This window comes from Ictalurus punctatus, chromosome 24 (genome assembly GCF_001660625.3).
Source record: "Ictalurus punctatus breed USDA103 chromosome 24, Coco_2.0, whole genome shotgun sequence".
NCBI lineage: Eukaryota > Metazoa > Chordata > Actinopteri > Siluriformes > Ictaluridae > Ictalurus > Ictalurus punctatus.
In genome coordinates this window covers 4226525-4244491 of record NC_030439.2, presented here as the reverse complement: position 1 = coordinate 4244491, position 17967 = coordinate 4226525, and the positions used below count along the sequence as shown (strand labels likewise).

General features: G+C 39.7%; 1 protein-coding gene across 2 annotated transcripts in view; it reads left to right on the top strand.

Annotated features, from left to right (window-relative positions):
• The window catches only part of csmd3b (CUB and Sushi multiple domains 3b), a 489673-nt gene that overhangs the window by 38915 nt on the left and 432791 nt on the right, over positions 1–17967 (top strand). For both annotated transcript variants that reach the window (XM_047150624.2, XM_047150623.2), the window contains exon 2: positions 13924–14146. In XM_047150624.2, coding sequence (XP_047006580.2) covers positions 13924–14146 — 223 coding nt within the window. The remainder of the gene's footprint in view (positions 1–13923; positions 14147–17967) is intronic.

Here is a 17967-nt window from a genome sequence, read left to right as displayed (position 1 = left end):
GCACCTTATTAATTCCACTAAATCCAAAATTAAGCTCGATATTCACAGACAATAGGCATAAATTGGCTGAAAAGTTTGGGAGAATTCATTAATAACTCAACACAAAGATCAAGACCCAGAAGAGGTTAATGAGAATACAGAGAAGTGCAGGAAAATATCCATTAGTAAGAGTGCTGAATAAGGGAGCACAAAAAAAAAAAAAAAAAATTTCCATGGAAAAAACACCCTTTCAGCCCATAGTATGCAGAAACTTATAATTCTAAAGCAAGATCTAAGCTTGACAGTTATTTCCAACAATTTTCAACATAAGTTAGTTAGCTTTGTTTTGGGAGATGCTCTAATGCCAGCTTAAACAACAAAATAACTTTGTTTTGGACTAAGCAGAGCTAGCTACTAGTTTAAGATAAAGCGTTGCCTATCAAAATGAATCTGAGCTTCAGGAAAAGCCACTGATGGATTTTTTTCTTTATCACTCTCTCTATGAGCAGATCTGAATGGCACATCAGCTAACAAGCTAGCAGATAAATGAACACTGATGAAAATGCCAGAAAACTGAGGTAAAGTGTGTAATGTATGACATAAATGTCATAACTCAACATAACCCAAGCTCAGAATAGAATCAGAGGCCCTGGAGCTGTGATGTGGCATCGCTACCCACTGCACTCGCCTCTGCGTTAAACGCAAAATATATTGTGTTTTCAGCCACAGGTCAATGAAACAGCTTCTTCAAAACAACGAATCCTTAGCCTACACGAATCCTTACCCCCCCCCCCCCCCCCCCCCATATATCCACTGCATATATGATTTAGAGGACATCATTTAGAGCACTTAAGCTGTCTAAACACACTAAGAAACTATGGTATGAGCATTACATGCTGCTGTAAGTGCAGTCTTTTTTTTCCTTCCTCCCTCTGGCAATATCTCCATTTGTCTTCTCCTGACTCTATTCAGCCACTTATGTCTGAGTAGACGTGGCAAAATGGGAGATAACTGCAAGCCAAGAACACAGCCATGAAGAGCATGAAAGGAACCTAAAGAGGTGTGTGTGCGTGTGTGTGTGTGTGTGTGTGAGAGAGAGAGAGAGAGAGAGAGAGAGAGAGAGAAAATCAATTATCCAGTAAAATGATGACCTACAGTGTTTTTACGTCCAGACGGACACACACAAACATTCAACACTGTAAGAGTCAATTTCCTAATAGACAGGCATTCGTTTCCCATTTAGAAAAATAAAAAATTGGCTAAAATGGGTAAATTCACTTGCCATTATCTTTTCAAAACTATTGTAACCACTTGCTACATCCATACAAAGCAGGCAAATGCAGCTGTGTGGTGTGTGGTTAAATGTAATTGTGTCATTATGGTTGTAATCACCTGACAAAGACCTTATGATAACCTGCTGTCAACCATGATCCTTAATGCGGTTTCTGTATGTGTGTGTGTGTGTGTGTGTGAGAGAGAGAGAGAGAGAGACAGAGAGCGTGGGGTAAAGGTGACGAGTATATGTACACACAGGAGCTGATTAAATGAGTGTGTTTGCAGGTATGGAGGATTTGTGTGTACACATGCATGTGTGACTGTGTGGTTGTGGCAGCCAGCTGGAGGGCCTCTTGTTTGGGTTATTAGACAATCAAGGAGGCTTGAGGATCGATCAGTGCTGCCAAAGATGCACAGCATGTAACTGATGCCCCTTTAATTAATCCTCATCTCTAAGCCAGTCAGAATGCACACACATGCGCGCACACACACGCGTACACGCGCACACACACGTTTGTCTTATGTTTTTTCTTATGACCTTCCACTGATGTGGAACCAAAAGGAAACTTTTTGGCTCTTTCAGTTTCCAATCCATCCAAATGTCTCCACAGCATCAGACTGTCAGATATTCTTATCCCCTTACCCACATACATTCTTGTAGTAACTTTGTGTGGTAGTAACTACTCTAGTGTTATATTAAATACTGTAGTGTTCTATTTGATAGGAAAATGAAAAAAAAAAGTAAATATGAATTGGACTTATGTATGGAATGTTGATAATAACAGGCTGCGCTGAGTAGCAGTATCTGTCAGCGGAATAATCCCATACACATGGATCTCTCACAGGACCCAGACTTTTAAATAGAATTGTATCCTATAATTATACATATTCAGGGCCATTATTCAGAAATGATAGACATTCAGATGCTGAAACGAAACAATGAGAATCATTTATTCCAGCAAGCAGTGTATTAAGCAAGGACTAAAAAAATGATGGATTTGCTTTTTATAGGGAAATAATGGATGATAGGGTGGTGTGATTACTTCCCAGTCCATACAGGATTTCACAGAGTTTTTTTGTGATTGTTGTGGCCCAAAATGGTTGATTTTGCTGCGGCTTTTAAAAAAATAAAAAGTCTACCAACACTTACACATTATTATTTAGTAAAGAACAAGACATCATACTTTTTATCCATAAAAAAGGTAGTCAGCATGGGGACCAGCCAAATGACTCCACGGCTTCAAATCTGTCTGATATTATCCCCTTACCCACACACATTCTTGTAGTACAAACTTTGTGGGGTAGTAAATACTCTAGATTACTCTAAAGTAATGACAGTAAAACTAACAGAAATGTTAGAAGTATAAGGTTCATAAAGGTGCAGCAGGCAGCATTGCTGCCTCACAGCTCCAGGTTCTGATTCTCCTGGTCCTGAGCTCTAGATACTGTCTGTGTGGATTTCTTTTTTCATGTGGGTTTCCTCTGGGTTCATGCCAGTAGGTGGGTTGGCTACACTAAGTTGCCTCTAGGTGTGAATGAATGTGTGAATTTGTGTATGCATGGTACTCTGTGAAGGATTGGCACCCATGGTGTATTCCCGCTTTATAAGCAGTAATCCTGGGATGGCTCTGGATCCCCTGCAACCTTGACCAGGATAGCATGCTTAAGGAGGATGAATTGACTGAACGAAGAGTGAGGAGAAGTTAGACCCACTGATTTTTCTTATAGTTTGAAGGTTTAAATACAATAATGTGACAGAATATTTGTAAGATAAATTATAAATTTATTCTGCTTATTCTAGGCTCTCAGGAGTACACTCGGTCTTTGAGCTCAATAAAAATGGGCACTGATTGATCTTTTATATTGTGATGATTACGATTACAATGGCCATTTAGGTTATATTCAGTTCTCTCTGTAATTTTTAGCCCAGAGGTTCTGTTTTTGGAATGCAATGAAAGATTTTTTTCATTATACATGACTAACCATCAGACCGCCTTTTGTGACAGCCAAGTATTGTATGTTGAGTTATCATTGGGCAAGTTATGCATTATACATCAATAGCAAGCAAAATAGCCTCTGGCAACCATGTGACACTGAGAGGTTTGCAGAATGTGACAAATTATTATTTGCATACTTTGTATGTTGGTGTTGGGTACAGAATGAAGGTTTATATAATATTTAACCCAGTATTCTGTGGAAATGTGGTATACTTACTTTTTTATGTCCTCATGCTGCCATGTGTCTGCACTTTAGGAGCATTACTGGCACTTTGATGGACAGTTTGATTGGCCTTTCTTTTTCCTCTGATTTCCCCCACACGTATAATTTGTTGTCAGAGAGACTACAGTTTTGTTTCTTGCTCTTTTTTCTCTGTGTCCATCTAATTTGGCTGTCCTTGCTCTGAGACAGCTGGGGCTGGATATATGCTATGCATTGAGAGACATCCATAGTGATGTGAATCAGTGTAGACTGGGTGGTACAGAAAGGTTACTTGTTCATTAATAGCTTGAGTCTTAGTTATAACTGGACACATTTAATTGGGGGATAAATAGAAAAGATTCAGATCTGACATATGGTGGTGACATCATACGAGCTGAGATATTGATATATGTTTAATTAAGCAATAGAACATGAGTGGGTCTGTGTTATTATGAATTACCATAAGGGCTATAATTTGTGTGCAGGTGCAAGTTGAGGGCAAGTGTTATATTAAATACTGTAGTGTTCTATTTGAAAAGAAAAGGATTTTTTTTTTTTTTTTTTTTTTAATGAGTGATTAGTAATAAATTAGTGAAAAGTAAATATGAATGGGACTTTGGAATGTTGATAAAAAATAGGCTATGCTGAGTAACAGTAACTATATCATCATATATATAACATATATATTCTAATACACTTGAATCGCTCACAGGAGCCAGTCTTAAATAGAATTATATCCTATCATTTTATATATTCGGGGCCGTTATTCAGAAATGATGGGCGTGATGCAGAAACGGACCAATCGGGCTAATTTATTCCACCAAGCCGTGTATTAAGCAAGGACTAAAACATGAATATAAAACAATAATGAATGGTAGGGTGGTGTGATTAATTCCCCAGATTTGATTATTTTCCTATAAGAACGCTTCTTGAAATGTTTTATTCTTCTTATACCACATCAGTTTGCCAACAATTCCACATTCTTATTTATTAAAGAACAAAACATCATACTTTTTTTTATCACTGTCAGTTACAGTTATGATCCCTTCCCAGTCTCTCGCTTTTTCTCTCTCTGCTGAAAGAATAGACAAAGCACCGACATAGAAGTCTCCTTTCCTTACACAACAGCACGTATCAGTCTGTACAGGATTTCAGGGTTTTTTAGTGATTGTTGCAGCCATGTGTTGCAGCCATCTTGATTTTGCTGGAGCTTTTATCAGAATTTGTGATGCAACTTGAGTTTTCTGTGCTTTTTTGTGGAAAACCTCTTGAATTGGTGAAAGTGCAGTTGCACGAAATTGTTTTGCATGGTCTTTCGCAGTGATGGTTGTTGATAAATGAGGCCTTTTAGCTGTACTCATGTTCAATGCATGTGAATCAGAGAAGGCTTTGGCTGAATGCACGTTGACACGTCTTGGCCCAAAACTGGAAAATCTACAGTAATTTTGAACAATTTGAGTTAAGGTCCTTGCTCAAGGGCCCAACAGTGGTAGCTTGGCAGTGCTGGGGCTTGAACCCCCGACCTTCCGATCAGTAACATAGAGCCTTAACTGCTAAGCCACCACTGCCATATTTGTGTGCACAAATATATACAATTTAAGTATATAACTTGTTATAATGGGTCCATAAAAAAAATGTTCACTGTTTCTGAACAAACCCTTTATCATAGAGGCCATGGCCATGACCACTTCCAGTTCAAATACAAACACCAACACAGATATTAGTATTTTGAGGACTAAACTTATACACATGCAGATAATGGCATTGGATTTTAAATGCAGATTAATTCTGAGTCATGACTTGCAGTGTGAGGATTCCGGATTGCCTTTGAAAATGAATTGTATTACTCCATTCACATGTAGCCGATTCTCTGACCTTCTGCGAATTTAGATATTGAGGGAAATTTCAAAAACCAAGGTAACAGTGAAAAAAGTCAAAGACTCAAACAAATATGGTTTCCAGTTTATGCTTAATTAAAAATTTCTCATTTATGTAATCTGTAAACTCTTGCCAGACTATTCACCTGTATTTTCAGCTGTAAGAATATACATTGTGGACTGAGCATGGAAGAGAACTTTGTTGTAAATACTACACGTCAGACGGCAGTGCTCATTGAAAGAGTGGAGAGGGCTGGCCATGTGCCAAGGTGAAAATGAGACGTACACCTCTTCCATCTGAATGTGGAGGGCCGTGGAAGACAGAGTAGCACCACTTCAGCTGTCAGCTCACACCAGCAGAAGCTGCATACACATCTGCAGCATGTCAGCCAGTATTCTCACACACTATGGGGAATGCAATTGTAATGAACAATACTTCAATTTCTCAGCATTGGGAACAGAATGATGGAAAATTGCATTCTAAAACACCTAGTAAAATGGTTATCTTGTCAGGTAGTCTACTAAATACTGGGATAGTGTAAATAGCATTAAAAAAAAGAGCATTGAGTAGCGGCCCTTTCATGAAGTCTACCCTTGTGGTTTCATGTACACTACTGTGCACAAGTCTTAGGCACATGCAAAGATGCCTTCAAAAATAATGAAATTAAATATTTCTACTTAAAATAAAAAATACTACAACATGCAGTAAACAGTAATAAAATAAACAATGTCAGTATTTGGTGTGACGTCCCTTTGTTTTTTTCTTAAATACTGTAGCACACCCCGGTGCAGTTTGTGCAGTTTTATAAGGAAATGAGCTGGTATGTTTTACTGACAGTCTTGGAGAATCTGACACAGTTCTTCTGGAGACTTTGACTGTCTCACTTGCTTCTTTTTTTGCAGCAAAACCCAGCAGCCTTCATTACGTTTTTGTCTGAAAAGTGTCTCTTATGTAATATGTTGCTTTCTGTACTGACATACAACATTTTTTCTGTAAGTTATGTAACCCATGCAGAGAACATGTCAGTTACTCCTCGCCACTACCGGTACATTGGAATCAGCGGATGTTGATCCCTCAGTTTTGCAGTTCCTCCAAACTGCCCTTCTGACTATGGTGAAAACTGCCTGATGATTGTAAGAAGACTCTGAGACCTCCCTATAGTTTCTGGGCACCTCTTTGAAGCGTGTCCAGGAGCTGGGTCTTGCAGTGAATGAAGCAAAGAGTTGCTTGATTCCAGCACAATGTATTACTTACATCAGAATGACACTGGACTCCTGTGCAATGTTTGCCACCCTATCACATGCTCGTGTAGACTATTTTCTTCAGCTCCTTGCTCGTTTCTGGCTGGGAAAGCGGATGTTGACTGCTGCCACTTTTGTGATTCCATTGGGCTTGCTCCACCTCAGGCCTCTCCCAACAGTGGAACAACAGATTGTTGTCTCACACCGTTGTATTCAGACATTGACACAATGGATTCGCCGAGAGTTTCTAATGTCAGGTGTACCAAAGGTGTTATTCCCTCTCGTCGAGAGGCGGTCACGACCGATGCTTCCCTCCTCGGGAGGGGTGCAATGTGGAATCACAGGGGTGTTCTTGGCCATTGGTCTCCAGCTCAGTCCAGGGATCACTTCAATCTCCTGGAGCTGCGTGCGGTTTTCCTCGCCCTGCGGTAATTCTTACTGGCTCTGACAGGCCATTATGTGCTCCTTCGGTTTGACAACATCTCAACAGTGTTAAACCTGAACCATCAAGGTGGCATGAAGTCACTGAAGTCCCTGTATCTCACTAACAAAAGTTTTACTTGGTCTCTTCCTTGACTACCATCGCTGAGAGCAGTTCACCTTTCAGGGTTAAACAATCAGGTAGCAGATGCTCTGTCAAGGGATCTTCTGCACCTGGGAGAATAGAGGCTTCACCCAGATGTGCTGCAGAAAATATGACAGCAGTTCGTTAAAGCAGAAGTGGAACTTTTTGCAATAGAGAAGTCGCTTGTGGTTTGCGAGAACAGAGGCATCCAGCCCGTTAGGACAGGATGCTCTGTCTCATGAGTCGCCGAACTATCTGCTTTATGCGTTCCCTCCCTTTCCTCTGTTATGGGAAACATTACACAGGATATCTCTGTTCAGTCACAGAATGCTCCTGGTTGTATCCTGATGGCCAGCCAGGCCTTGGTTTCCCATGCTTCTGAGACTATTGGTGGGCTTCCACTCTGGAAGAATCTGTTATGGTAAATGGTAAATGGCGCACTTATATAGCGCTTTTATCCAAAGCACTTTACACTGTGTCTCATTCACCCATTCTCACACACACTCACACACCAATGGTAGCAGAGATGCCATGCAAGGCGCTAACTTGCCATCCGGAGCAACTTGGGGTTCAGTGTCTTGCCCAAGCACACTTCGGCATGTGGAGTCACGTGGGCTGGGAATCGAACTGCCTATGATTAGCGGACAACCCGCTCTACCAACTGAGCCACAGCCACCCACAGATTAGCACAGATGGATGGTGCTGTGTGGCACCCAGACCCAGCTCATATACAGCTTTGGGTTTGGCCTTTGGGGCTAGCTCTCTTTGAGTGTGAACCTGCCATTCATAACATAACTAGTGCTAGGACTACATCCACATGTCAGCTGTATGCAGCACGTTGGAAGTTTTTCTCTTCATGGTGCAGGGATCGTGGGTTGGATCCTACATGTTGTGAAGTTCCAAGAGTTCTGAGTTTTTGCAACATCTTTTGGATTCAGACAAGGCAGCCTCCATGTTAAAGGTGTGTGGTGCAGCCATTTCTGTGTATCATATGCCAATTAATGGTTCTTCTCTTGGTTCCCATAATCTTACTTGTAGTTTTCTGAAGGGTGAGAAGTATTGTGGCCATCAAAATTACCTTATTTTTTTCTTAAAATGGTACATTTCCTCAGATTAAACATTTGATATGTTTTCTATGTTCTATTGTGAATAACATATGGGTTTTCGAGCTTGAGATTTTCAAATCATTGTATTCTGTTTTTATTTACATTTTACACAGCGTTCCAGCTTTTTTTGAATTGGGGTTGTATAAAGTCAATATGACAGATTCTTATCATGGGAAGGAATTGTATCAGTATATCATAAACTATACTATATGGCACAGCCCTAAGTGCTTGTTGAACGGTCCCAATACAAAAATTCTCCACCATCCAGCTCCAGCGGGCCTCTGTTAACATGAACTCATGTGCTTGTGCACTTCTTACAAAGTGTGAACCTGTGTGTGTGTGTGTGTGTGTGTGTGTGTGTGTGTGTGTGTGTGTGTGTGTATGTGGGTGGGTGGGTGTGTGAGAGAGAGAGAGAGAGAGAGAGAAAATGAGAATGAATGACTGAATAAATAGGGACAAAAAGTAGAAATAAAAGCACAAAGTAAAGGCGTAAGGGAGAAATGTACAGTATGAAAATGTTGGTTAAAAAATTCTTTAAATGTTCCTCTTTAGCTTTTTAATGGAAGAAGCATAAAGGCAGGTGGAGAGAGGGAGGAGGGAAGGAATGAGAGAACACTTAGGCAGCACTGAGCTCTTGGCCTTGAGAAAAAAATGATTATGGTGGGTGTTTGGCTCTCAGATGATGTACGCAGCATTGTTTAAAAGGTTGGCCTGTCTGATTAATTAACTAGAAAAAGACTGTGGACCAACAGCAGTGTACAGTTACTAACAGGCATTCTAGAAGCTAAATTATACTAAGAGTAAATATACTGAGCTTCTGAAGTAATAATACTCTGGAAAAGTACATCTTATCACTATGTGTTTTATAATCTGCACAAATTCTTTTTGTAGAACTTTACCCTGTTCAGAATATCTTCATTTGCTTGCTTTATTTAGCATGAGCCAAGTGTTTTAGTTCTTCCATTCTTCCATGCAGATGTAATGTTCTCTGATTTAATGATAATGATAATGAGTCTTTATTGGTCACATATACATATGCACAGTGAAATTCTTTTCTTTGCATACCCCAGCATATCAGGAAGCTGGGGTCAGAGCACAGGGTCAGCCATGATACAGCGCCCCTAGAGCAGAGAGGGTTAAGGGCCTTGCTCAAGGGCCCAAAAGTGGCAGCTTGAACCCCCGATCAGTAACCCAGAGCCTTAACCTCCAGGCCACCACTGCCCCCATTAAGAAGTATGCAATCTCTTCCCAGTGCTTCAGCGAATCACTGACCAACTTTTAAGTTCACCACATTGCACTATGTGTGTTTCACATAACACTCTCCAATAGAAGCCTAGAACTAAAATAATTGGCTGAGCCGAGTTGGACATTGTTGGATTCTCCTCACTAAGCGGATCACCGTATCTCCAAAACAAATAAGGTCTTCAAATCTTAATAGATCTCTATGAGTCTCTTTTCTATCCTAGCTAATATTTGTGGACCTTGTGCATCACTCCTCTCCGTTTCAAGTAATTAGCTCTTTAAAGGATGCATGGATGATAAATAGTAAATTCTAATTAAGCAGATTGTTCATTATGTGTTTTATGTATGTACCCTGGGCTAGTGACTCTGTTTTTTATCAGACGATTCAGGGCTCAGTACTGTGGGCAGTTCACCCGGGGAAGTGGGCACAAGCTGCTAAATCTCCACATTAATCTCATTGCTGAGGTCAAGATGGTAATTTAGCGGTGTTCTCTCTCTGGGGCCACAGCATAATCAATTGCTCTGTCTAAGCCTTATTTTCTTATCACTACAATATTTAACTGCAGGAGTAAGCAATTGCTTGTTAACTTGCATTGCTCTTGCTGTGTTTGTGAACTTAGTAAGTACTTTAAATTAAGATTCTTAACTGGTTATGCTCTCAAGGAGTTCTTAGGCCACTTTTTCAGATTCAGTGCAGCATCTTTTTCATCCCAGAAGGACATCCAGCTTCTTGGGTGCTGATCTTCTTAGAGTACATCTAGTCACAAATTTAAGACCGTAAGATGGTTCCTGCTGGAATTAATTTAAATTGGAGTTTTGTGGGAGCATAAAAGAGAAGTCCCTCCTGAGTAGTTCCACAATTACTCCTAATGGTCTATGTTCACAAAATGGAGTTTAGCAGTTGAAGGTTAGGAGAAAGACCTACCTTGTTCGTAACTTCATATGTACGTTCCCTTTAATTTAATGCAACAAATTTTTTCAACCCCACCACCTGCCTGTCATTTCTACTCTTCCATGCTTGTCTCTCAGCTGGTAGCCCAACTTTACAATATACAGCAGAGGCCATCCAGAGCTCTGGCCCACATTCTTAGAAACCGTTCCTGCACTTCCACAGTATTACAAATTCCCTTCATTACAACCAAGGGCCACAAACCTGTTCCAGCATGACAATGCCCCTGTGCACAAAGTGAGGGAAATGAAGACATGGTTCACCAATGTTGGAGTGAAGAACTTGAGTGCTCTGAACAGAGCCCTAACCTCAACCCCACTGAACACCTTTGGGAACTGAACAAGCCTTTGGCCATGTAGTGTAGTTACAATTCATCTTGCATGATCAATGAGAAACCATGTCAGTCAGCAGCCAGGGTGTTTCTGAAGCATTTTTAGTTTGTATCAAGTGCATCTCATTTCACGCAGTCTGCACCCCAGGCTTTTTCTCCTGACATCAGTGCCTGATTTCACTAATGCTCTTGTGGATGAATGAGCACAAATCCCCACAGCCAAAATCTCCAAAATCTAATGAAAATACTTCCCAGAAAAATGGAGGTTATTAAAAGAGCAAAGTGAGGACTAAATATGGGACAGGATGTTCAAAAGCATATATGAGTGTTATAGTTAGGTGTCCACAAACTTTTGTCCATGTAGTGTATAATATTCTAACCCTGGCTCATGCTGAGCTATTATTTAGACTGTGGAAACAAATGGAACCCTGTGAAATAAAGTGCTTTTTTTTTCAGAGGGTATGAATGCCAACACTGACATGTGTAACACCAGAGGCACACACTGCTGGACACTGACCCATGTTAACATCATCCTTTCCTGTCACCATGTGTGTGTCACCATGCCCCAAAATGACTTATTTCCAGCAGTGCATCTATTTTTTTTTTTTGTTGTGCATGGCCATGAGCTGCTCTATTCTGTTCACAGCTCAATTCAGCTTAATCATAACGGTTAGATAGCGGCTACACCTTCATTCATTTCTACTTCTAGATTTCAAGTCTCATCAAATTGTATTTGTTTGTACAAGTGTGTAAGTGACTTGTGCTTTCATTTCACACCATGTAGGTGCTAATTTGTCACGGCAGTTTGCAGGGCAATTAGGGCCTGAAGTGTCATCGGCCTTCATAGCAAATCATGTTAGAACATTTGAGCGATAAGGAGTGGCAGCTAGCAGCTCATACTACACATGCCTAAAGTGCTGAATAAAAAGTTAAGTGATGCATAAAACATACTTAAATACCCAGATTTAATCATGAATGAGCACAAGACACAAAAATGAGCTGTGATATAATCTTGGTAATTGAGTCACCAATCAACTAAAGTAAATATTAATACTGGGAACAGGGCAGAATTACACCAAGAATGGGACGCCATGCCATTACTGGGCACCATGCACACACACATTTACACATACAGTACACACACCACCGACCAGCATGTTTTTTTGGAAGTGGGAGAAACCACCTGGAGGAAGCCCACACAGATACGAGGAGAACATGCAAAACTCCCCATAGTAACCTGAGCTCAGGGTCAAACCAGGCACCCTGGAGCTGTGGGGTGGCATTGGTTCTCATTGCGCTGGCCATCACAAAACATTATTTGTATATTTGTTTATTTACTGGTGTGTTGCACATTTGCAATGAAGGAAAAATGTGTTTGAATTATTTTTTCTTTCGTACTTTGGGTTAAAGTTAACGTTAGTCACACTTTAATTTCTCCTCTTAATGAATGCTTACTGTGTTTATACTCTTACTCTTAACTTATACATTTTTATTATCCTTCACTCTTATTTTTAAACAACACATTGGCCTTAAGACACTCCCTCATCCTGTCTACAAAATAGAAAAATGTTACTCATGCCTGGAAAACAAATGTTTTAACTTTTACCACTCATGGTTCTGAGATAGAATAGAATGAAGCACACTTTTTTTTTTCTCAATATATATGGAGTTTATTAGTATGACATAACGTTGACTGCATGAAAAAGAGATGTGTATATATATATATTTGTTCAGTATAAAAAGTTAGGTTGATTAAGAACAGCTAACCATTTTGCCGAAGCCTGATTCAGCACCTAACTGACCACCAAGATATAGTATTCAACAACACAGTGATTTAATAACAGTTTGAATCTCATTTACACAAAGCAAAAAATCCCCTGTTAGATCTTTAGTACAGGCTGTTTTTTATTCATTTTCCCCCTAAACACACTTCCACCATGTACAATACAGCACCAGCACAAGTTACATCATCAGGACTTGGGCTTAGTTCAAATAAATGTTGCTTCTTTAAGAGTAGGCCTATAATTTTTTTTTAAATGAGAAATTGTAAGTATTCAATCACCACACTCTGTCTGTGCTACAGATCTGAATAGCCAAGTGTGTAATGTGGATTTTCCATTTCGCAGCATATCCTAATTAAACAAGCTTTTAATACACATGGTTTGGTGTAAAACTATGGTTTCTTTTCTTCAATTTCTTTTTGCATTCCATTAAAATGAGGAAGTCCCTTTAGAAATGACTCTGTTTCTCAACAGCTAATAAATTAGCGAAGGATGTTAAAATTATGTAAAACTTTACAGGCCATCTGGTCATGCAGTGTTTCATGAAAAATATTTGTTCTCTGTTGGCCACGAAACACACATCTGAATGAATTAATGGGGGATAATATATTTCCCAACTCACTGATCATGCTCTCAAGTTACAACAGCTTTTGTTCAAAATAAATCTGTCAGTAACTTTGTTGTTAAAACTTGGCTAATTTACCTAAATTATTCATTTTCAACAGAGATAATTGCTTGATGCATACTTTTGGTTGCGCTGGATTAAAGCCAAGTCAGAATTTTCCTTTAACTCGATTTTGGGAATGTGAAGAGGATTATCTGTTTATATGTCGTCTTTACTGAGATGGAATAATTATTGACTCTATTTTAAATAACATTGCTACTGGTATTTTTTTTTCTAACGTCCTCGAGTGTAATTTTTAAAAATGGATTTCATTTATATACAGAGATAATTCAGATGTTACCCATCATCATTAATGCTTTTTATTAATAGCCATTGCACATAACCTTAATGCCATATCAAGGACCAAGCCATGCCACCTTTGGCATGGGTTGAAAATGGTTTTCAACAAACAACGTGACGCTGCTTTCATAGAAAAATACTATATGACCGTCTTTTATATGTTGATTATATTGGTGGTGTGATGTTTGGTGCACCATATAGCCTGAAATAGGACCATTTTAAGCTAATTTACTTTCTACAGTGCCTCACCATACATCCTAACCTGTAGCAGTTTAGTGAACAAAATAAACCTTTTCTGAATGTATGTTTGTGGTCATATAGTCTATTAAGCTTTTACAGTTACTTCAATGCCTTTGAAAATACATTTCCATAATGTTTGTTGTTTCTGTGTGTCTCTCATTTTGTGCTTACAGGTTTCATATATACGTGTGGTGGGACATTAAAAGGAAGGAATGGGACCATTGAAAGCCCTGGTTTTCCATACGGTTACCCAAATGGGGCAAACTGCACGTGGGTTATTGTAGCAGAGGAAGGCAACCGCATTCAGATAGTCTTTCAGTCTTTTGCAGTGGAGGAGGAATATGATTTTTTATCACTCTATGATGGACATCCTCATCCAGCCAACTTCAGGACAAGGTGAGTACTGCTCATGCTGGTGTAGAAGCAGAGTGTTCTTCAGGTTTTTAAAAATATGTTTCTTTAATGATCTTCCTGTTAATCATTTAGTCTTCATTGACACATTGTGCAGACCCATTTAAGCTGACACTGAGAAGCACCTTGATTCATTTTTCCCGTCTGCTGCAGAAATAAAATGGAAACGTGTGGACCGAAACTACTTACAGTATTTGCTGCATGAGGAGTTCGGTGCAAACTAGGCCATGGATACCGAATATGCATTGTGATGTGCAGTGTTTAGCTTTTCTCAAGGAACATGGGATTTATAACACAATCTCAGTTAATGAGAATTTCTGTCTGCAAACAAGATGTGATGGGGCATGGCTGCTTTAATACACTGCCAAGAATTCTCCTAAATTAATTAAACAAAAGCAATATTATAATATGTATGTCCGATATTAATTCTATTACAGCAGGAGTAATTGGGGGGGGGGGGGGGGGGGGTAGACATGTTGGTATAACTAGATGTCAAAAGCCATAATAATAATACTGAGTTGAATACTGAATTGATTTTTACTCATGCTATGGTTTATTTAGTAGGCTGTTTTTAAGATAATGTATAAATATTGCACACAGATTTGGTCGAAAGTGGATAAATGAAGCATAACATGATTCAGATATGCTTCAGAGGAATAATTTATTGTGAATACAGAACAATCATGGCTAATTGTTACTTTTTTTTAGACTTTTATATGGAAATAATAAGAGCTAGGTATTGTGAAAACATTGTATTCACCAAATACACTATATGCAGATCACCAAATTAATCAGAGTGAAATTAATGGACCCTTGCTGTATTCATTTTTCAGTTGCTTAGAGGCACTTTGGTCCACTCATTTTGTTATAAAGTTCTGTTGAAGGTGTTAAGCCACAATGACATGAAATTACTAGTTAGGGCTGACATTAATTTCATGATGTGCAGCACATGCAAAATACTACACATGATGTGAACGTTCACTGCACTGTCTGGTTAGATGTGACTGCACACACTGATGGAGAGGTCGAGGTTAACCACATTGGGCATGTGTATTTGTATTCTTTGCTGTACATGTGATACACGTCTGACACAACTGGATATTATGAGGACACTGGAAATGGCTTCACTTGGGGTAAATGAGGTCCCCAAGGACCCCACTGAGGTCATCGTAAAGAGAATAATGAAAGGTTACTTATAAAGGCAACTTTATAAGTAATGCTACTTGCAGGTATTTCTCCTATGGATATTATACAACACTGTAGGGAAAAGAAAACTCAGTTATTAATTACAGTACACAATGAATTTCATGTTGCAAACTAAGATATACATTCATCCATCCATCCATTTTCTATACTGCTTATTCTTCAGAGTCGCAGGGAACCTGGGGCCTATCCCAGCAGGCATGAGGCACAAGGCAAGGTACACTCTGGACAGGGTGCCAGTACATCTCAGGACACATTCACACACCCATTCATACACTATGGACACTTTGGACACGCCAATCAGCCTACCATGCATGTCGTTGGACTGGGGGAGGAAACCGGAGTACCCGGAGGAAACCCCACAGCACGGGGAGAACATGGAAACTCCACATACACGGGGCAGTGGCGGGAATCGAACCCCCGACCCTGGAACCAACAAACCCAATAACCCACCGTGCACCCAAGATATGCACACAATATACACTTAATTAGGAATACCTGTACACATGCTCGTTCATGCAATTATCAAATCAGCCAATCATGTGGCAGCAGCATGCATAAAATAGTGCAGATATCATACAGGTCAACAGCTTCAGTTAATGGTCACATCATACATCAGAGCAGGGGAAATGCGATTTGTGTGAATTTGACCGAGGCCAGATGGGCTGGTTTGAGCATTTAATAAACTACTGATCTCCTGGGATTTTCACACAAAACGGAAAAACAGGTCCGCAGCTAGAAACACCTTGTTGATGTTAGAGGTCAGAGGAGAATGACCAGATTAGTTTCAGCTAAGTCAAATAAACACTCTTTACAACTGTGGCGAGCAGAAAAGCATATCGGGATGCACAACATGCTGAACTTTGAGGAGGATGGTTTCTAACAGCAGAAGATGACATTAGGTTCCACTCCTGTCAGCCAAGAACATGAATCTGAGGCTACAGTGGGCACAGGCTCATGGAAACTGGACAGTTGACAGTAGCCAAGTATGTGTTGTATTTACAATCTACAAGTTCCAGGAAGGTGTTCTTCTCAAGCTTGTGTTTTGAAGTAGAAAAAACTAAAGAAGTACCAAAAAAAAAAGCCAAAACAAAAGCAAGTCTCCCGTATTCCCAAACTCATCCATTACATGGACCTGTGGTGTCAGTGATACAGCTTTACAGAAAGGGATGAGCATTGTACGGAGGCTGACTGTATTTGCTGCTCTCACCTGTGCTGCTAGTTTTGTGTACGTCGGCATGTTTCATGCCCTGTACAGGCAGCAAGCTGGGTCAGGGTCGCCTCACGGGGGCCTCGTGGGATTTAGCGCCCAGCTTGTGCTGTAGTTCCACACACTTGTCAGCTTCCAGCTGTTAGACAGCCTGCACAGTGCCGCTCCACCAGTCTCATGTTTTCTCTCTTTCCCTATCTTTACCTCTATATCTCTGTAATTTCTCAGTGTCTCTCACTTCTCACTATCTCTCTACCACCCTCTCTCTTTTTGTTTGTCAGGGTTTCCCCAGTATTATTTTTTGACATAGAAAGTTAACATTTTTGACATTTCGGTTTAATATGAAACAGAATATGTGGTAATTCCAGCATCTTGAAACCCCTGTGATTTCACTGCACTATTCAGTCATGCTAATATCTATTCATCATATACATTACTTGTGCAAAGAGTCCTATATACAGTATACTAACAGTGACATGACATGATTTAACACAGCAGCCTGCTAACGATGAACATTAGACAGAACAGTCCTTCCAGTAGTCTTCTCATTTGAAATAGAGGATTATGGATATTTTTGTGTTTAACTGTCTATGAAGTTCTGGATCATTTGCAGCTCCAATATAGTAATCACAAACAATTGTCCTCCGACATGCCAACCAATAGGATGCTGGAGAATGTGAGCAGGAAAGGGGAAAATTAGCTGAATGAATTATCTAAGAAAGGGCTTACACTTTCTTTTGTGCCCATCTCATCTCTCTCTTTGTCTCTTTTTATTATTTTTTTAAATTTCTCCAAGAATGAAAAGGAGTAATGATGGATCCAAGTGAAACTGTTTGAAGTGTAAATAATGTAAGGTTCTGCAGGTGATAAGCTTATGCTTTGCTTTGCCATGTTCCCCGGAATTCAAACACATTGCATGTTGCTGTTCTACTTCACTAAATTTTGCACCATATTTATAGATTTACCGCTCTGATTTCTCTCCTTCTTTCTTTTTCTCTCGGACTTGCTTCTCTCTGTTGAGATGCCATGTTTTGGAAGAGAAATGTATAGCATTTTTCATGACCACACTGCTCGTCCTTAGAGATCTGACACAAATAAATTGAAGATCAGCTCATAACAACCTGCTCGTAACCAAGAGACTATTTAAGGTTTGCGTTTTAGCTTAATCTGTGATTTGTTTTGGATGTGTAAATGTGGCTCTGTATGTAGAAGAAAAAGAGTGTACTGCATGTATTCTTTATGTATGACGGTACATATCTGAGTGTGTCTGTGTTTCAGCTTCAGATCCAAACCCTTAAGTTAGATTAATTCTCTCCGAGTTGTTTTTGAGCGTTAAAGGAAACGCATGTGGTCAGTGATTTCTGGCTCTAATTTGTTGTGTGAACTTGTATTT